Raw genomic sequence first — 22805 nt, 5'->3', positions numbered from 1 at the left:
TGTAAGATTGGGCACGGACGTATATACGTCTTTGGTTTAGTTAAGGAAATAGTGACGTAAAAAGGACACAGACTGACCATATGGGGTCTAACAGAAGTCTTATTGTACGTAGAGCTTTTATTACGAACACAGGTAGGCACTGACCAAGAGTGTGACAACAAACTCAGGTCGACAGGCTCTTTATATACATGATAATAATTGCATCAACAGAAGTACGATAACCATTGGCTATCGTTCGAATATAAAATGCTGCGTTCTCATTGGACAGTATATGCAATGACTTTACTTTACTCATCTATATTGAAGCGGAGACTTGCCCTGCATGACACGTGGCCTGTCGCCTGGGGCGTCAATCATCCATGCTTAATTACAAATGACGGACACTTTCGCAAAGGACGGACAGACATTTAATTATCTGATAGAACTTTTATTGAGTGACGTCAGTGCGCCAACTGTGCTGGACGATGCGGTTTTACTTTAATGGTTAGGCTTCTAACTTTATATTTCTTTATGCATACAAAGTATGGACATATGCATGCACATAGTAAATATATATACATAAAAGGTGTCTGTATGACATCACCCGGTTGGGTGTGAGTCATTGCTCCGCTGTGACAAAAGATTGACAATATCCATTTAATGAATGAAGGCAATAGAAGTAAAATACACGCAAGTAATTGTATGAATAAATTGACTATACACACCGTCACAAAGGACTGACGGGTCAAGCTGTGAGACTTAATTATCTGATAGAACTTTTTTTTGAGTGACGTCAGTGCGCCAACTGTGCTGGACGATGCGGTTTTACTTTAATGGTTAGGCTTCTAACTTTATATTTCTTTATGCATACAAAGTATGGACATATGCATGCACATAGTAAATATATATACATAAAAGGTGTCTGTATGACATCACCCGGTTGGGTGTGAGTCATTGCTCCGCTGTGACAAAAGATTGACAATATCCATTTAATGAATGAAGGCAATAGAAGTAAAATACACGCAAGTAATTGTATGAATAAATTGACTATACACACCGTCACAAAGGACTGACGGGTCAAGCTGTGAGACTTAATTATCTAATAGAACTTTTATTGTGTGACGTCAGTGCCCCAACTGTGCTGGACGATACGGTTAATGATTAAAATTCTGACTTTATATTTCTTTATGCGTATAAGTTATGGAAAAGTGTATGCACATTGTAACTATATTTACATATAAGGTATATATGACAATATCATAACGCTTTTTAGAGACACTAGATAAAGCATAATATATATCCTAAAAATATATCCTAAGAACTAAGATCTGATAATAATGAGATTTGTTCGAATCCCGGTTGGCCCTGATGATAATTCGAGGTCTGTTAGCGCCATCCGTGGGTTCTCCATTGAGGTTTTCTGATCGGTAAGGGGGCACGGGTGGCCCAGTCTTCTAAGGCGCCGCGACTCGCTGTGCAGAGTTGTGTCCCGTGGGCACGCCAGAAACCTATGATTGTGGTTTCGAATCCCCGAGCACCATACCAGTGCTCGTGGGTTTCAGTAAAGTTGTAAACGTCTGAGACCTGCATCATTTCGGGCTTTCCCCCAACATTAAGCTGGCATGCCGTGATATAACTGGAATACTGTTCAAAAGCGGCGTTAAACCGTTGTTATTCACTTGTGTTTCAATATCTGAAAAAACAACGTATCAATTATTTTTAAGAAGAAAATAATTAACGATCGAGTCGACAGCTGCACTGTTTACGAAAGCACACATACATGACATCCAGAAATCAATGAAGGGCACCAGATGTCGAAAATTTCCACATAAGTACATTCCATCTAAATTAAATCCGCTATTTAGTACTCCCACTGGTATTGAGGTCATTACCCGAACGTCGGGAGGGACAGAGACTGTGATTGAAATTCATACGTTTCTAGTCTGGTTGCAATCTCTGAACCAGAATTGTTTGTTAACTAGGAGTGGCGCACCATGCAAGAGACAGAGACACGGCATTAACAAGAGAAGAGCACAGGCCGTTAACGTCAGGTAGGTTCATCTCCTTGTTCCCACACGTCATATTATATAATATCCGTGTTTGTTGTTTAACGCCGCACTCAGAAATATATCAGCGGCTGCATGTACATTATCATCGAGTAATGACCAGATAATCCAATGATAGATATTGCGAGCAACGATCCACTTCGTCGGGGTGTGATGGCGCCGCTATTAACCAAGACACCGAGCTTACCACCCCCGCGATACGACCAGCATATGTTGCTGGAGATCAACCCCTCCTCGGAATCTCTACGTTGTCCTGTGTTAAAATTTTAATACAATAAGTTCTGTTTGATAGCTGGAAGCTTCAGTGTGTTGGCATTTCCAAGGTACCATGCAGTTTAATCAAACTAAAATTGATATATCTACATAATTATGCACACGTGAAGATTCGGGTTAAAATAGGTCTTCAGCAACCCGTGCGTTACGTACAGGTGACTTTGCTTGTGGTAATAGGCGACTAACGGGATCGGGTGGTCAGATCTGCTGACTCGGTCGATGCATGTCATCGTATCCCAATCGCGTGGATCGATGCTCATGATGTCCGTCACTAGATTGTCTGCTCCAGACTCAATAATTTACAGACCGCTGTCATATACCTAGCATATCGCATATCATATTGTGATCTAATACACCCAGGTTCTGTTTGATAAGTGGTAGGAATGTATATTGATATGCATTGCATATTGAGCCAGTAAAATGAGATTAGTGTAAATTGTACAGAATTGTTAAAAACAGTGTATGCTACACGGGAGATTTATTTAGGATAATGCTTTAGCAAAAGTAGATGCTGCACCATTGCAAGAAAAAACACAAAGACTTGAGTTGGATGTAAGGCCACAGGTTTATATACAGAAAAGTACAAGGACTGGAGAACACTCCCGGGCTGGGAAACGCTAAACACGGCAGACTGTCAACCCGAAGGTGCCCGGACAGAACAGCAAACGCGGCTCCGAGGGTACAAACCATACGGAGCCAAATGATGGGACCCCCCAGGGAAAAGCGCATAGGGGGTCTGCTGTAGGCTCTACAACCACCATTATACAATAGGGCCTAGAGGGTATGCCTCAAAGACCCCCAAAACACCAAAATCACTACTCCCAGCCCCAGAGTGTTACGCCATGATACAAGCCAATTGTCGTGCGTTTAAATGTGTAGAATGTGCTAGTCCAGGATCTTCACCTGTTATGCATATACAAACCCCTGTGACTTGTTCGACGCATTTTTATGCCAGGACACCCCTTCCTCGCATATACTGAATTGTCCAAAACTTGCCACAACTACAATGTAAAGGAAAACAAGCAGCAGTACATGTTCCTGATACATACAAATACTTGCAATTAGATTAACTATCAACTGAGGAAATGTGATACAGATATGTACGTTTGAAATGAGAAGTAATGGGTGGGATGGGAGTAAAAAACGTGTTACTTGGGTGGTTGTGTAGATGAAAAGAGGATGTAGCAACTAAATTCGGCTGCAACATGGGTTACTTCCCTTTGTTTAGAGCATGTGAAGGACAATCCTGAATAATACACTGATAAGGTGCCTTGCACTATTAAACCAGGAAGAGTAGCCTCCCTTGCACTATTAAACCGGGAAGAGTAGCTTCCCTTTGACCGTGGAACACAAATGCATAGGGAGAAAGCCCCTTGAATTGGAATAATGTAAGATTACCAAAATAATGCATTTTATTAATTAATAATAAAATTAACTATCTGAACAGGCAGGGAGGAAGGTATCTCAGCATTACGATTGCCATTCTACAGAATTGTTATCAGATTGTCATTATTTGATAATGTTTGAAAGATGCGGGTTTTATTATATTCTGCAGTGAGTGAAATAAGTTGTGAAAACGCGGGGTTTAAATGCGTCTGGACCAGACAAACCAATGATTGACATTATGTGGCGCGGCCAACGATTCAATGCCGGGGTTTCCCACACAAGGGTTAATGGGATTGTAGGAATGCAGATATCTTAACCATTTTTTGAGTACAGCGATTTAATTTATTTAATTTAACATTAGATCCTGTAACTAATTATTACACATTTCAAGGGCTAGGAATGCTCATTCCACTTATCACTGTTCAACAATGACAATATACCCTCTAAATGTTCCTGGTATTCAAATACGTACAAGAAAAGCAGTCTCTTGGATTTCGGGCGTAGTATTGGTCCCCATCATTACATGTTTGTGTTAAGAGGCGCTTCACATATGAGGTTCGAATCTATTGTGTCACCGCACCTTCGACGGCCTATGTCATTGCTCATGATATCAACCACTGTTTTGTTCTGGCCCAAACTGCCAATCATGCGAAACCCTAGAGACGGGTAAGGTGCTGACAAACCTACAGTCAGCGCGAGTTTTGTATTCGAAAGTAGATAACTTTGGATAACTATCCCCCCTCACCCCCTCATTTGATGACGTCACAAGTGCACCTAGTAACCCCACGTGACTGATGACGTCACATAACCTTGACCTTGGGGTTGGGGTGGGGGGTGTTGTCAACGTCATTGCCTCATTAATATGTAGAATAACTCATTAATATGCAAATGTATGCATGACGTCACAGGTCGATTAGGTTAATAAAGGGTCAACTGACCATATGCAATCATGCAATTAATGACTTGACCATTCGTTAACCGTAGAACATGGGATAGTAATGAATGTCCCTATATGCACATGATACTACGACCGGGGGTTGGGTTGGGTCTTGACTCACGCGGAATGGAATGTCATTGTGAGACCATTTTGGCGCGAGAACATGTGGTGAACATTTGAACCTTTTGCATTGAAGACATTTCTCTGTGGGCATTCGGTGGCGGGCTATGTGTGGTAATATTAAAAAGCCCAGGAACAAGTTTACATAGAAAGATCTCCCGATATTCAATTACGTTAATTAAGGGTCAACTGATTGGATGCAATCATGCACTTGACCATTCGTTAAACGTAGAACAACATGTGTCTAAAAACAAGATGGCCGACGTTGCCATGAACGCTCACGGGTGTCACGTGTCCTCGGTTTGAATCTCGCGCCTGACCTACAAGTTAGTTCTATGGGGCCCCCGTTCCACAAAGCGATATGAGACTAAGTTGATCCGCAAGTGCATTAACTCATTTATAGTCAAATATAATCATGACGTCACAGGTCAGAAAGGGTAATGAGAGGTCTGTTGTTCCAATGCACGAATGCAGTGTGTTAATGAGTCCTTCATTAAGTGAGAACAAAGCATAGTAATGAGTGTCCCTATATGGAAGTGGCTACTACGAGGTCCAAATGTGATTCACGGGGAAAGGAATGTCATTGTTAGACATATTCCATTGATGCATGGATTTCGGTAGTAATGACTGTCACATGTGGCAAAGAGGGGTGTGAGTTGAATTTCCATAGAAACCACATGTCCAGTTCTTAACTCTTCTCGTGTTACCCATTATAAGTTCCTTTTAACAAACAGTTGCCATGACAACTATAAAAAAAAATAAGGGTTAACAGTCTTGACTCCTAGCTAGAGGTTAGCTCGGAGAAATATAGAGTCGGTATCGCGAAACCCGTGTGTTGAAGACTGTAATGTATGCCAGTCTGGTATATGACGTTTTAATACTGTAAAATTCTATTCTTTTTTCTCAAAGATGTTTGAGTTCAAAATGTCGGTTCAGTTTCCTATTTCAATGGAAAAAATACTCGTTTAACCCATACCCAGAATCATTTTCATGGGAAAAAATAGAGTGAAATAACGTAGTTTAGTAGATAACTTCTAAGAGATAAGATTACTTGAGCATTCATTAACAAAGAACAATGGATAATAATGGGTTAATGGGATTGTAGGAATGCAGATATCTTAACCATTTTTTGAGTACAGCGATTTAATTTATTTAATTTAACATTAGATCCTGTAACTAATTATTACACATTTCAAGGGCTAGGAATGCTCATTCCACTTATCACTGTTCAACAATGACAATTTACCCTCTAAATGTTCCTGGTATTCAAATACGTACAAGAAAAGCAGTCTCTTGGATTTCGGGCGTAGTATTGGTCCCCATCATTACATGTTTGTGTTAAGAGGCGCTTCACATATGAGGTTCGAATCTATTGTGTCACCGCACCTTCGACGGCCTATGTCATTGCTCATGATATCAACCACTGTTTTGTTCTGGCCCAAACTGCCAATCATGCAAAACCCTAGGGACGGGTAAGGTGCTGACAAACCTACAGTCAGCGCGAGTTTTGTATTCGAAAGTAGATAACTTTGGATAACTATCCCCCCTCACCCCCTCATTTGATGACGTCACAAGTGCACCTAGTAACCCCACGTGACTGATGACGTCACATAACCTTGACCTTGGGGTTGGGGTGGGGGGTGTTGTCAACGTCATTGCCTCATTAATATGTAGAATAACTCATTAATATGCAAATGTATGCATGACGTCACAGGTCGATTAGGTTAATAAAGGGTCAACTGACCATATGCAATCATGCAATTAATGACTTGACCATTCGTTAACCGTAGAACACGGGATAGTAATGAATGTCCCTATATGCACATGATACTACGACCGGGGGTTGGGTTGGGTCTTGACTCACGCGGAATGGAATGTCATTGTGAGACCATTTTGGCGCGAGAACATGTGGTGAACATTTGAACCTTTTGCATTGAAGACATTTCTCTGTGGGCATTCGGTGGCGGGCTATGTGTGGTAATATTAAAAAGCCCAGGAACAAGTTTACATAGAAAGATCTCCCGATATTCAATTACGTTAATTAAGGGTCAACTGATTGGATGCAATCATGCACTTGACCATTCGTTAAACGTAGAACAACATGTGTCTAAAAACAAGATGGCCAACGTTGCCATGAACGCTCACGGGTGTCACGTGTCCTCGGTTTGAATCTCGCGCCTGACCTACAAGTTAGTTCTATGGGGCCCCCGTTCCACAAAGCGATATGAGACTAAGTTGATCCGCAAGTGCATTAACTCATTTATAGTCAAATATAATCATGACGTCACAGGTCAGAAAGGGTAATGAGAGGTCTGTTGTTCCAATGCACGAATGCAGTGTGTTAATGAGTCCTTCATTAAGTGAGAACAAAGCATAGTAATGAGTGTCCCTATATGGAAGTGGCTACTACGAGGTCCAAATGTGATTCACGGGGAAAGGAATGTCATTGTTAGACATATTCCATTGATGCATGGATTTCGGTAGTAATGACTGTCACATGTGGCAAAGAGGGGTGTGAGTTGAATTTCCATAGAAACCACATGTCCAGTTCTTAACTCTTCTCGTGTTACCCATTATAAGTTCCTTTTAACAAACAGTTGCCATGACAACTATAAAAAAAAATAAGGGTTAACAGTCTTGACTCCTAGCTAGAGGTTAGCTCGGAGAAATATAGAGTCGGTATCGCGAAACCCGTGTGTTGAAGACTGTAATGTATGCCAGTCTGGTATATGACGTTTTAATACTGTAAAATTCTATTCTTTTTTCTCAAAGATGTTTGAGTTCAAAATGTCGGTTCAGTTTCCTATTTCAATGGAAAAAATACTCGTTTAACCCATACCCAGAATCATTTTCATGAGAAAAAATAGAGTGAAATAACGTAGTTTAGTAGATAACTTCTAAGAGATAAGATTACTTGAGCATTCATTAACAAAGAACAATGGATAATAATGAATATCCTTATATGGAAACTTAGGTCACCAATCCCTCATTAATATGCAAGATAACTCATTAATATGTAAATGTATAAGTGATGTATCAGGTGAATTAGATGAATACAGGGTCAACTGACCAGATGCAATTTACTTACATTAACAAAGAACAATGGATAGTAATGAATATCCTCATATGGAAACTTGACATCGCACGCGAAATGGAATGTTATTGCGACTGAATTTTGCCGCCTTTTTGCCCCCCCTCTACATGCTCATTCGGGGGGCTGCGTCTGCTGAGATTATCAGCCCAGGAATAAGAGTGTGATTTATGTCAATATGTACTCAAAACTCAACGGTAGTGTTGAGTGACTGACATTTTCACTCTAACCTTGCTGACAGTATTGAAGACGGAATGAATGAGGAGAATGGAGGTCACGTGCTACTGTGTCAGAGTCGTCTTAGGTGAGTAATAATTTTAATCTAAATATTTTTACAAATTATTTACTGATATGTAATTAGTTACATTGAAATCTGTTTTCTTTCTTTCTCATCTGTCTACCTCTAATGCATATTTGTGTAAAGTATTTTTGTAATGTTATGTATGCATTTGTACACCATGCTTTTGATAAAATAATTCATATTATTTAACAGTTAAACTTAAAACAGATTCTTACTTTACCAATCCATTTGTAGAGTTTAATACCCAACAGAAATTAGATATTCTTCTTCTTTTTTTGTTGTTGTTGTTGATAAAACATCACTCGTTAAACATTTTACAAAGCAAGAAATAGAACACTCATAGTGATTTTATGAAAATTTACTTTTTATGAAATGTAACAAAGTGATTTCTGATACAGACTATACTTTGGTGTGCGAGCGGCGCACAACTTTTGGGTACATGCTATGGCATTGCGATTCCTGGCTGTAGATGTTATAGTCTGTTTCTGCATGATGTATGATGTGTATGAAAAAAAACCTTGATTGAGTTTATTATGTTATCATGAGTCCAACGAATTCTCATTTAGGAAAAAAATAGTACATGTTCAAATTCAATGTTCCCTTTGTTCAAGGATGTGTGCACCACAAATGGCGTCCCATTGAAGAACCATCATAATTAAGAGACATAGTGATGTAGTTACCTTTACCTATGTGCTCTTTAATATAGTCAGACATGATCGATCAATGTATTCTTATATTGTCTTTTTTTTATCTCTTTTTACAAAACAGTTACGATTAATCTTAAGGTTTTAAAAAGGTGATCTTAGCATAGTGTTAGTTAACCATTGTCATGATACATTTCTATGACTCGAGATAAAGTTAGAATATTCTGAATTTAGCATGATTAGTTTTTTAAAACCTTAAGATTAATCGTTTGGTGTATTGTGTCCTCTGTCAGTGGTCAGGAAGATAACCCGATGATCAATTCAACGCAAGCTTCACCAAGTACATATTCGCTGAGGAGTCACGTGATCACCTTCTTTACAGCGCTCAATGGGCATAGTAATATTTCCATATTTAGTTAGTGTACTATGTACACAGTTGTCGACGCATCTAACAGTAGATCACATTGCTTATATTGTTACAAGTGAGGTTTATTTTACAACACTCCGAATGAGTTCGTATATGCTATACACATAACACCTTGTTTTGTCCGTGTTCTATGAGGCACCATTCCACATCTCAGGCTACGTTGATCCATAAGTGCAATAACTCATTCATTGTGAAATATAATCATGACGTCACAGGTCAGAAAGAGTAATGAGAGGTCTGTTGTTCCAATGCAAGAAGGAAATGTGTTAATGAGTCCTTCATTAAGTGAGAACAAAGCATAGTAATGAGTGTCCCTATATGGAAGTGGCTACTACGAGGTTCAAATGTGATTCACGGGGAAAGGAATGTCATTGTTAGACATATTCCATTGATGCATGTATTTCGTGTAGTTATGACTGTCACATGTGGCAAAGAGGGGTGTGAGTTGAATTTCCATAGAAACCACATGTTCAGTTCTTAACTCTTCTAACTCCAGAGGAGGAGGAGGAGGAGGAGGAGGGTGTTTATCCAGAGGAGGAGGAGGAGGAGGAGGAGGGTGTTTATCCAGAGGAGGAGGAGGAGGGTGTTTATCCAGAGGAGGAGGAGGAGGAGGGTGTTTATCCAGAGGAGGAGGAGGAGGAGGAGGAGGGTGTTTATCCAGAGGAGGAGGAGGAAGAGGAGGGTGTTTATCCAGAGGAGGAGGAGGAGGAGAAGGGTGTTTATCCAGAGGAGGAGGAGGAGGAGGAGGAGGGTGTTTATCTAGAGGAGGAAGAGGAGGAGGAGGAGGGTGTTTATGCAGCCTTTACTTTCGACAGGGGTTGCATTTTCAGTATAGTCATTTTCGCTTTCTTGGTTGTCATCTTTTTCTTCTTAGATGCAACCAGTCTCTTCGGCGACCCCTTTGATGCCATTGATTTTCTCCGACATGTTTTTCTCGACTTGGTCTTGCTATGCTTTGTGAAAATGACTGTAGGTCCAAATATATCCTCTGAAACTCTCTTCATTTTGAAAACGGACGTCTTATCTGTCAGCAAGGTTAGAGTGAAAATGTCAGTCACTCAACACGACCCTTGAGTTTTATAACACATATTGACATAGATCACACTCTTATTCCTGGGCTGATAATCTCAGCAGACGCAGCCCCCCCCCCCCCCCCGAATGAGCATGGAGAAAAGGTGCAAAAAGGCGGCAAAATTCAGTCGCAATAACATTCCATTTCGCGTGCGATGTCAAGTTTCCATATGAGGATATTCATTACTATCCATTGTTCTTTGTTAATGTAAGTAAATTGCATCTGGTCAGTTGACCCTGTATTCATCTCTTTCACCTGATACATCACTTATACATTTACACATTAATGAGTTATCTTGCATATTAATGAGGGATTGGTGACCTAAGTTTCCATATAAGGATATTCATTACTATCCATTGTTCTTTGTTAATGAATGCTCAAGTAATCTTATCTCTTAGAAGTTATCTACTAAACTACGTTATTTCACTCTATTTTTTCTCATGAAAATGATTCTGGGTATGGGTTAAACGAGTATTTTTTCCATTGAAATAGGAAACTGAACCGACATTTTGAACTCAAACATCTTTGAGAAAAAAGAATAGAATTTTACAGTATTAAAACGTCATATACCAGACTGGCATACATTACAGTCTTCAACACACGGGTTTCGCGATACCGACTCTATATTTCTCCGAGCTAACCTCTAGCTAGGAGTCAAGACTGTTAACCCTTATTTTTTTTTATAGTTGTCATGGCAACTGTTTGTTAAAAGGAACTTATAATGGGTAACACGAGAAGAGTTAAGAACTGGACATGTGGTTTCTATGGAAATTCAACTCACACCCCTCTTTGCCACATGTGACAGTCATTACTACCGAAATCCATGCATCAATGGAATATGTCTAACAATGACATTCCTTTCCCCGTGAATCACATTTGAACCTCGTAGTAGCCACTTCCATATAGGGACACTCATTACTATGCTTTGTTCTCACTTAATGAAGGACTCATTAACACACTGCATTCGTGCATTGGAACAACAGACCTCTCATTACCCTTTCTGACCTGTGACGTCATGATTATATTTGACTATAAATGAGTTAATGCACTTGCGGATCAACTTAGTCTCATATCGCTTTGTGGAACGGGGGCCCCATAGAACTAACTTGTAGGTCAGGCGCGAGATTCAAACCGAGGACACGTGACACCCGTGAGCGTTCATGGCAACGTCGGCCATCTTGTTTTTAGACACATGTTGTTCTACGTTTAACGAATGGTCAAGTGCATGATTGCATCCAATCAGTTGACCCTTAATTAACGTAATTGAATATCGGGAGATCTTTCTATGTAAACTTGTTCCTGGGCTTTTTAATATTACCACACATAGCCCGCCACCGAATGCCCACAGAGAAATGTCTTCAATGCAAAAGGTTCAAATGTTCACCACATGTTCTCGCGCCAAAATGGTCTCACAATGACATTCCATTCCGCGTGAGTCAAGACCCAACCCAACCCCCGGTCGTAGTATCATGTGCATATAGGGACATTCATTACTATCCCGTGTTCTACGGTTAACGAATGGTCAAGTCATTAATTGCATGATTGCATCTGGTCAGTTGACCCTTTATTAACCTAATCGACCTGTGACGTCATGCATACATTTGCATATTAATGAGTTATTCTACATATTAATGAGGCAATGACGTTGACAACACCCCCCACCCCCAACCCCAAGGTCAAGGTTATGTGACGTCATCAGTCACGTGGGGTTACTAGGTGCACTTGTGACGTCATCAAATGAGGGGGTGAGGGGGGATAGTTATCCAAAGTTATCTACTTTCGAACCACTGATCATAACATTCTGGTACGGATACTTCAATAAGGACAATTGAACAAAATATGCTGATTCATTTCTGTCATGTAACAGACACATCTGGGACTCCGGCTAAGAATAGATCCCCAATAACCTGAACTGGTCGTTCGCGGCGACTTAATGGATCGGGTGGTCAGACTCGGTGACTAAGTTGATGTTGTATCGTGATTATCACGCCAAAGACACGGGCTCGATTCTCCACTTGAATACAATGTGGGAAGTCCATTCCTGGTGTCCCCCGTTGTGATATTGCTAGAATATTGCAAAAGTAATGTAAAATCCTACCCACATTCAATTGTTACTACATGCGATCGTCACAGGGCCACCTGTTGCAAACGTACGTTTGTAAACGAATGAGTTAAAATTTAAAGTCACATCGGCAATATTTCACAGCAATATTGTGACTTTCAAAGGTTGTTATAAAATAAATACATGTAAACTATAAGAACCTGTCAACAACGGACAGTAAAATAACTAGACTTATCAGAGATTAAGATTTAAAACTAGCATCGAACCGTAAAAATACATCACTAGACAGAACAACACATTATAAAAACGAGCTAAAGATCGCCAGCAACTGAAGGTAGATCACCATACTAGGGACCATGGGAACTTACAGTACTTTTGCTTCCTGCATGAACCCCAGCAGGATTTACATCATCCCTTCAGGTGTTAGCGTTTTTGACAATTTAGCCGAATTAAAAGAACACATATTCTGCAATTAAAACCATGGCAGTAATAAATATGCTGTGAATGACATGGACTCATCTCTGGGTGACAATCTTTTTACACTGCTTCAACCCCGTCGAGGTACAGCCACTAACAATCTTATTTATCAAATTTATTCTACCAATATTAAAATATCATTAATTAACTACAAAACACATGTTTGAAAACTTATTTAACAGTTCTATTTCTTTAAAAAAAACAAGGATTAAACGAGTGCTGAGCCACGAAACTTTGAAATATTAATCCTTTGTGATGGAAAAATCGATACAGTCAAACAGGACAGGCTATACTGTGATTCTCTCATCACAAGGGATGCAGAATGGAGGATCTTCACTTTTCAATATATATTCATGGGTATATCTTGAATGGCCAATACGACATCGTCGCATAATGACCTCATCAAATCTGGACTGGCAACCCAAGTAGGTGTAACCGATATTTGGTTTAATTTCATGTAATTTATTAATACTTACTTGGGTGTCCCACTTCTTTTGCATTAGATCTCGGATGAAAGATCTAATCATGGGTTTATAATCAGAGTAGGGGATCAGAAGTGGTGACATAGATTTGCTGAGTGCTGCTTATGCAGCAGCATCGGCCATTGTGTTACCAATGATTCCAATATGACTGGGTAACCAACTGGCTACTGGCCAGTAGCAATATTATTAAATAATTCAAGAATTTGGATTATAAGTGGATGTTTACATGACATATTTATAATAGCCTGAAGGCACGAAAGGGAATCTGAAAAAATTATGAATGGTTTATATTTAGATTGGTTATTGATATATTTTAGAGCTGTTAAAATGCCGTTTGCTTCTGCTGTGAAAATTGAACTGTTAGCTGGCAATCGTGAAGATATTGCTCTGGATCCAATGACAGTGGCACCAGCAACTGCGCCACCATCCTTTGATCTGTCTGTAAGTATAGAGTTATAAGAGTCATAACAAGGTACAACAAGGCGAAAAAGCTCTGTATATTTTGTTTGGATTCTTGAAAAAGTCTAAGCTTAACATTAAAGAGTCCTTGTTTCTATTTGATAGGATGGTTTCTCCAGTCTTATATTATGCATCATGTGTTTGGGGATATGAAAGTGTTCAAGTTATAGAAAATGTGCACTGCAAATTTCTTAGAAAAGTTCTCCATGTTAATTTAAACACTCCAGCAGCAGTCCTGTAGGGGGAGCTAGGACGGTATCCATTACATGTAACAACCGTGTTGAATTCAATTAAGTATTGGCTGAAAATATTAAACATGTCCACAAATAGGTATCCTAAGGCTTGCTATCTGATGTTATATCAGTTAGATGGGGCTGGTAGAGCCACATGGGCAACTAGAATAAAATATCTGTTGAACATACTTGGATTTTGTCTAGTTTGGTTTGAACAGGATGTTGGTGACATAACCCATTTCCATAGAATTTGTAAGGAAAGGTTGCAGGATTGTTGGAAACAAATCTATAAGTGACACAAGTAAGCTTAATAATTATTACATTATCAAATCAGCGTTGGAGCCTGAAAGGTATTTGCACAATATGAAGAGTAAAAATTTAAGAATTGCTCTTAGTCGATTCAGATGTGGTAACCACTAACTGGCTGTTGAAATTGGGCGGTGGGGAGGAGTTGCTAGAGAGGATAGAGTATGTAAATATTGTTTTGATAATCTGAGTGTATCAATTGTGGAGGAAGAAGTTCATTTTATTACATCATGTTACTTATAACAAATTCAGAAATATGCTTTTGCCAAGTATTTGCACCAGTAATCTTTGTACTCTCGACAAATTTGAGAAAGTTATGACAGATAATTCTTTGTCAGAATCTTTAGCACTGTATATTGTTTAATGCACACAGGCAAGGCAGGTTTAGCTCAGAGGTTAAAGGGAGACAACTCTTTATATAGTTTACGAGTGCTTCACATACTTTTAATGATTACGGTAGATCTTTTCTTAATGATTGTAATTGTTGTTTGTAATTTAAAATTGTTGTGACTTGATTATATACACATGTACTCTGGGCTGGAGGCCTTTATTATAGAATAAAAGAGTCTTGAAGTCTTGATAAGAGTCATAAGTGTTTCTTAATTGATTGTATTCTTGTTTATAAATTAGTGGGTTTGTGTCTTATTTCTAAAGTTTAGTTAATGTCAGGTCGACAGTTGGCTTTACCATTTGCCAAGGAGGTGATGATAAAAGTTGAATGGGAGCTGTATCCTGTAGGTTAATTTTAGCAGCTGAAACAACAGATTTAATTCTTATTCCAAGTGGCGGAATAAGAGTTTATTTCTTAGTGTAAAGATCTTCGTAAAGAGGATAGAACATGCATTCAAAAGCTGGATTTGACTGATTAGAATATAATTTAGTGACCTACTGTAAGGATAACTTCGGACGGCGTTGTTTAAGGGATGGCCCATCTGCTTCGACATAGAGACTTTGAATGGGAGAAGTCCTGAAGGCTCCAAGGTAAAGCCCCAGGCCCTGAGGATGGAAAGTATCTAGTTTTTGTAAATAACTCTTACATGCTCAACCATAGACGATGGAGCCGTAATCAAGTTTGGAACGAATCAGTACTCTATACAAGTGTATGAGGGTTGTCAAATACCAGACTGATCTATTATTTACTATTCGTTACATGGAAATGCAAACACAACTGGTTAATGATATAGGGCGACAATTTGAGGGATCTGTGTGATCCCGGCCAGGTTTTGGTATGGGGACCACAATGGCATTATGCCATGAAGGAGGAAAATTCCCCGATGTCCATATTTGATTAGATATATCTAAAAGTGTCTCAAGACATGATTCAGGCAAATGCTTGAGTAACTGATAATGGATATTATCATCACCTGCTGCAGTATCTTTAGCTTGCTCATGACCGGTATGTAGCACATGCAATGAAAATACTTCATTGTAATCTTCACCATTATCTGTTTTCCTTTCCTGATGTTTCTGATATCTCTGAAACTCGGGAACATAATTTGATGATGAAGAATTTTTGGCAAGAATTTCAAGAAGTTTTTTTCCAATGGCAGATGTATCAGTTATTAATTTGTCACCGTCTTTAAGAAGTTGTACAGACGATTTGGAACCTTTACCTTTTATTTTTTAACCATATTCCTCAGCTTGGACATGGGTGTGCGTGAATTAATTTTGGAGACATGATTGACGCTTATTATGTTTATAAGCACGTCGTGCCTTGGCACTAGTAATTTTAACATTATTCAAGTTATGTACTGTAGGATGTGTGCGGAAATATCTTCCCGCTTTCTTCCTACACTTTCTTGCTTGTTTGCATTCAGTGGTAAACCATGGCTTATGAAAATTTGGATTTGCAGTGGACTTAGGAATTTTGGTCAGCAATATCATGGAGTTGACTCGAAAACAACTGGATAGGACCTGGTACATTTCTTAAATTGTCAGGTTTCAAGTTTTCAAGACCAATTCGCCTCAGTAAAATTCCACCGAGATAGGGTGGTTCATAATCCGGTTTTACAGCTTTTAGTACAGTGGGGAAGTGATTACTTATGTCATCATGTACATACCATTCAAATTCAATGTAAACATTTGAATCTGTGAGGGACAGATCAAGGGCAGAATAGGTTCCAGTTGCAGGATGTAAATACTTGTTTGAATTATCATTAAATACACATAAATTATTATCAGAAATAAAATCTTCAATGACTTTCCCCTTATTAAATTGTTTGTATTTGTACTTACCCATAGAGGGTTATGCCCATTTAAATCGCTCATGATGATGCAGGGCTTAGGGAGCTGATCATATTGATTATGAAGATGAGACTGTCGAAGTGCAGATGAAGGTAGTATATATAAAGGGCACAAAGTAAATGCAATGGGCAAGGTAAGGCGAATAGCAACAGCTTGAAAGTTAGTATTCAGATGAACAGCACTGTGAATGACATCATGCCTGGCTAATATATAGTAGCGCCTCTAGTCGCTTTGTCACCCAGAAGAGAAAATGAATGATGACTATTGTATCGCCGTTTCAAAAAGAGTTGATTGCACGATCGTCTCTTTTATGAACGCTCTCCTAAGGGTTGCTCATCTTAGGACCACTCACCTCACTGTGTCAGGATCGACATTCTGGTTGGCCTGGTTGCTATCGGAATCGACATTTTTAGGATTGACGGTCAACGGATCGACACCCTCATGATCGACTATTTGGAGATGCACCTTCTAGGGATCGACGTTCTTGTAAGGACACAGTCGATTCTTCACGTAACACTGCTGTTTGACGCGACTCAGAGGATGGTTCCTATACAGACTCGGTCAAATGTTCTTCTACTTTTGGTCGCTCCAAGTTCTCCAGTTGCATTAACTGGACTTTCTTGGGATCCCTATTGGCACAGCGATTTTGCAAACCACCCATGTGGCTGGGGGAACTAACCCTTGTACTTGGAATCGTATCCTCCGCCGGGTTTTCCTTGTGCTTCGTCCTATCGTGACTTCCGCTCCCGCACTGTCGTCAGCATCATGAAGAGCCCCACTCCTTTCATAGATGTTCATCTCTGTCGGTCGATCATGTGGATCGCTGTTCTCCGAACCGCTCCTGATTATCATCTCCGTTTCCGGTTTGGGTTCCTCCTACCTCGTCTGTGCCAACCCCTCCTGTGCCGCTCCCTTCATCCACACAACCGCTACCTACCTCATGGGACCATCGAGACCATGCTGACTATCAGGTGTCGAACCTAGAGTTCTGAGTGACCTCTGCCCTATCCTTCGAGGCTACTGGTTGTACCTCCTTATGTTAATTTGGCTTCTGCGCTGGCAGAGGATACTAGTCTAGGCAAGGATACAGTATTCAACACCTGGCGCAGGGATGTGTCAGGATGACTTACATTGACGTAACAGTGAGTAGATCTATAATGATTTTTACATCGAAGTAACTGCATCGCTACTTTTATTTCAACCTCGATGTCGTGACGGCACTCAGCCCCCAAGACGGGGTTCCCGACAGCTTCCTCGCTGATGACATTCAGCCGTACCATTACTAACGTCTGTCCCCAGTGCATATGGGTCCACGCCTACGTGAGAGCGACCAGCAGCTTCAGACGTCCGCAGGGTACCCTCTACGGAAATTTCGTCCAAGCCAGATTCGACAGCTCCAGCGTTGACGATCCTAGTGTTTCCTGACCATCAACCGACAGTCTTTTCTTGTCTCCCGCGCTTTGACATGTTGTTCTGGTCGGCGTCAAACCCACCACTTTGTTCCAAGGACACAGCCGCTCCCAAATCTACGATTGCAACCTTAACCCAGATTGATCATTCGAATTCGTCAACAAGGATCGACGTAGCTAGGATCGATCGCGTGATTCTGACAGGGGATCGAACTTCTCAAGATCAACGTTCGACTGATAGATCCCAAATTGAACCTACCGATTCATCACGGACCACGCCTGCTCTTCATGATAATCACCATCTTTCAGAAGAAGATTATTTATACATTCTTTGGATATGATAGTTGACCTGCTACCATTCCCTTCTACAGCTATGCAGATCGTTGGCGTCTCTGGGATTGGTCCAGCCTTCGTATGGAATATCAATAAATGGGCTCCACTAAGTCAACGTCCCTCTTATCACTGACGCTCGACTTCCGGATTGATCATTAAGATGGCATCTCCAGGTTCAATGCTCAGCTTCCAAGGCTCGTCTCTCCCAACCCAGAGTTGCCAATGAATTGGGAGTACCGGGGCATTTTCAAAATGTTCCAAAAGAGACATTCCATGATAAATAGGGAGACAAACTTCAAATTATTATGGCAAGGAGGAGAAGAATATGAAATGTCACTCTTCTATAAAATAATTAACCAACTCCTGACTGGGTTTTCAGTCTTAATCCTCAAAATGTTTGTAATGCGAGAACCATAATCAACAACATCAAGATACAGGCTACAAACATTAGGTGTACTACCAATCTTATTAAAATCAGATCTTCGTTCTCACTCCGCTACACGTAGATTAGAGGACATTGGGGGTCACGTCACAAATATCTATCGCGACACTTGACCGACCAATGAAATGTCTTGCACGAAGTTGACATTAGCCAATCAGAAAGCTTTCTCTAGTTTTACGGCAGAAGTTTCAAACTTGCGCCCTCCGATCCGAAGTACACTTCGAAAACTATTTCAATGAAGTCCTCGATTCAAAATTTGAAAAACTGGAATGTCTAAAAGATGGCTGAGATTGTATGGCAGTACTTCCCACGGGTGTTCGAAAGCCTCTTACGTTTCAAATGGTTATCCCATTGAAGTGAGACGATAAGAAATACTTCAAAATCGTCTTTATGTAGTTAATTGATGCATCTGACCGTTTCTGGTCATTAGCTGACATTATTAAACCATTCATGTGTAATCCGATGTGCTTTTTTTCCCCAATGACTAATTTTCTCATTTTCACGGTGTATACAAAAGAACTGTGCTCCGGAGATCGTAAATTACAGCATAATTAAAATTATGTTCTGAATATGCTTATTCATGAACAACGACGACATCTCAATTTAAATGTACAAATTCCACATTCTACACACCACACTTTTGATTGTTTGGATGCTCATGTTCACTGGAAATATTTGGAATAGTTATATTCCGTATTTTGAATTAACCCAGTCCCCTGTGTTTGTTTTAATTAGTGCACCGTACATAGCCAAATGTGAAACGTTTGGTAGCAAAGTCAAAGCAAAATCGGAGTAGTGTGTCGGCGAATTTGCATCAAGGCTGTAGTATTTTTCAACCGTTTAATGGAATTCAATGTACAGCCGTAGCTCTGGTCACTCATATATCTTGTGTCCTATGGCTCAAATCTATTTGCGTCTGTACCGTGTTCCACTGACCTCGATAATCTGTTGGATGAATGCACAGCTCTCTACAGTCGCATAGTTAACACCGAAGGCTATGAGGGGTATTTAGGTCATAATCAGCTCCCAACAGCCACTGCCTCAAGCGATATTGTTTACATAACAGATCAGTTTGATGGCTACGTCACAGGTGCTCCAAATATTGAAGCAGGGAAAACAAATTTCATAGAATCATTTCAACAAGCAATATTGATATCCCCGTCACTTTTGGTAACTTTTAATGATGTCTCCATTGCAATTTTTACGGATTTTGATTCGTATGCATTATTTGACTCTCATCAGCGGAATGGTTTGGGTCAGATTGATCCGAATGGACAAGCGGTTTTACTTCTGTTAAGTAGTATGGATGAATTATTATGTTACATCTTAACAGTATATCAGGCGACGATGCTTGTCGTAAGAGGCGACAAACGGGATCGGATGGTCAGGCTTTGGTTGATGCATGGCACCGATCCCAATTTCGTGGTCTGTGGTGCACCTTATCTAATATGACTTTCTTGCCATATGGAGCCCTTAGTATTTTCATTTACATTATTATAACCAAATGCCAAGTGTAAAAAGAATGTGATCTATCATTTGAGTATGTGCATCTGCCAATGTTGTTTGCAGTTTTGATATTATTTCCACATGTTTACATTTGTTCCAGAAATTGCTTCCATTTCATTCGATCTACTTTTTAAATAAAGACCCAGGTTAGAATAGGTCTACAGCAACCTATGCTCGCCGTAAGAGGAGACGAACAGGATTAGGTAGTCAGGCTCGCCGATTTGGTCAATGCATAACATCATATTCCAATTGCGTAGTTCGGTGCTCTTGATGTCAATCACTGGATTATCTGGTCAAGACTGAATTATTTACAGACCGCCGTCATATGGGATACTGCTGAGTGCGGCGTTTAACAAGAAACTATTTTTAAATAGACCTACCCTATGCAAATGTATCAACCGTATTGCCAAATACTCAAAAAAAATATTATTTTTTTCCACAACAGCATTGTGTTATTTGTGGTTAATATAATTATGCTCCTTCATGCCTTTCAGTAACATCATATTTATGCGTTTGTGAGGCATCACATGTGGCGGGGAACTTTGATGCTCTGCATCAATGTTTTCTTGTCAGTAGTAAGGTTACAATAAAACACCGGACACAAACAAATCTTAGTTATTGGCTTGCACAGCGGATCTTGGTTTTGTCAAATTGTAAACTGTCGCTTCAGGCTCGGTTGTAGTGATCTAGATGCAGATATATGTAAGAGGTTCATTTCTTATAATACAGCTTTGCTTGTGGTCACCTTCCTGAAAATGCCTTCAGTTCCTTTTACACGTGCCCAAAATATATTGACATGGAAACGTTTCATTTTACTATACTTGTATGCTTGGCTACTTGTACTTGTGCGGAGTTATGCCGATTTTATAGTGCTAGTCCACTGATATACCATGTCGCAACCACGGGTCCTTGTGTCGCTACTTAGCTATTTCTGGATCAATTCATATCACGGGTGTCATAAATTCACTATCCTATTATTTATCATTTACTTCAGTGTGAAAGAGTCAGTCTGTGTGTTTTTTTAAGTTGATAAAAGAGATATTTCTATTGCTTTGAAGATAACACTGGCTACGTCATTCGTGAAAATATCTCCTTCACCCGACACTCGATGAGAGAAACATGTTATTTCATTCTACACATGAAATCTCCTCGAGGCGGTCAACCAATTATTTGACATAAATCATAGATAAAACGTGAATGTATAAAATTCTGAGTAAAGGCCTTCAAGCGAATAACACTACTTGGAAGAGATGAAAAGCAAATATTTAGAAAATGCACAATTTCATATTATACAGATTAAGGATACACTAATTACAGATACATTCGAAATGTGTAAAATTCTGAGTAAAACTTTCCAAGAGATCAACACAAAAAAGTTAAGAATAGATATAAGCCCTAACCGATATATTGAAGATATTACGAACGCTTCCGGTAGAGATGCTGACAGAATCGGATTCTTTGTATTTACAACGCAGCAATAGTCAACGATAACGATTCATCATTTTTATTTCAGTTGACGGAGAATACGGCCAAGATGCGGGTCTTTATTTGTTTAACATGGCTGACATTGTTAACAAATGTCCAATCCGTGCCGGCGTGGTATAAAGCACCTAGAGAGGCAATACTGGCCACAGAGAGACGGCAGTCCATCGGGGGGATGCTGACTCTCACCTCTGAAGAGGAAGCTGTCAACAAAATAATAATGGCAGCCAAACAGACGGAGATCAACAGTGCCATCTATGACCACAGCAACTTCATTCCCGCAGTCCACTTCTTCCAAGGCCGACACCTAATGGAACAAAGCAAGGTATTCAAGATTATACAGCAAATGCCCAAAGGTAAATGCGAATGAGAGGTTTGGTCGTTTCCTTTGTCATAGCTTCGTGTCTGTGTAAGTTATAACACTGTTATGAAGCAAGTGCTTGATAACAGTGTTAGAACCCACATGGAAACGTCTCTCCTAATTATCCACCGCCCCAACTTAGTTGGCGGGGGATATAGAAATGGGTTCCGTCCGTGTGTGCGTGTGTGCGTGCGTGTGTGCGTCCCGAAATCGTTTCCGGAGCATAACTCAGAAACCGTTAACTATTTCTCTACGAAACTTTGCATGTCTATCAGACTCATGCTGAGCTGGTGCCTTTTGCTATTTAGGAATTTTATAAATTTTTATTTTTTTATGATTTTTATGAACTGTGATCCGGAATTGAACCCAAAGGTGGATAACTCTCAAGTATTCTTGTTGACGCAGACCGCCAATAAATGATAATTAAGAAACACATGCACTTGATATTTTAATATCTTTTAACGGCCCTCTTATGCCAAATGAAAAAATATACTTCATTATCTTCAAATGAAATATTCTTTCCGTGTATGGGGGCGGTCGGGTAGCCTAGTGGTTAAAGCGTTCGCTCGTCACGCCGAAGACCCGGGTTCGATTCCCGACATGGGTACAATGTGTGAAGCCCATTTCTGGTGTCCCCCGTCGTGATATTGCTGGAATATTGCTAAAAGCGGCGTAAAACCATACTCACTCACTCACTCACTTTCCGTGTATGA

The 22805-nt window shown here is 40.0% G+C and overlaps 1 protein-coding gene across 1 annotated transcript in view; it reads left to right on the top strand.

The window, feature by feature from the left end:
* The first annotated feature begins 1832 nt into the window (after window positions 1–1832).
* LOC139448834 (adenosine deaminase AGSA-like) overlaps window positions 1833–22805 on the top strand; it is a 31436-nt gene continuing 10463 nt past the window's right edge. Inside the window, exons 1-2 of the mRNA XM_071230364.1 lie at window positions 1833–2030; window positions 21763–22087. Of these exons, the coding sequence (XP_071086465.1) occupies window positions 21784–22087 (304 nt within the window). The 5' untranslated portion in view covers window positions 1833–2030; window positions 21763–21783. The remainder of the gene's footprint in view (window positions 2031–21762; window positions 22088–22805) is intronic.

Source organism: Haliotis cracherodii, unplaced genomic scaffold (assembly GCF_022045235.1).
Source record: "Haliotis cracherodii isolate W230 unplaced genomic scaffold, xgHalCrac1.p SCAF_10, whole genome shotgun sequence".
In the NCBI taxonomy this organism is placed as follows: domain Eukaryota; kingdom Metazoa; phylum Mollusca; class Gastropoda; order Lepetellida; family Haliotidae; genus Haliotis; species Haliotis cracherodii.
Note: the sequence above shows the minus strand (reverse complement) of the source record. Positions and strands in the feature narration are given on the sequence as shown.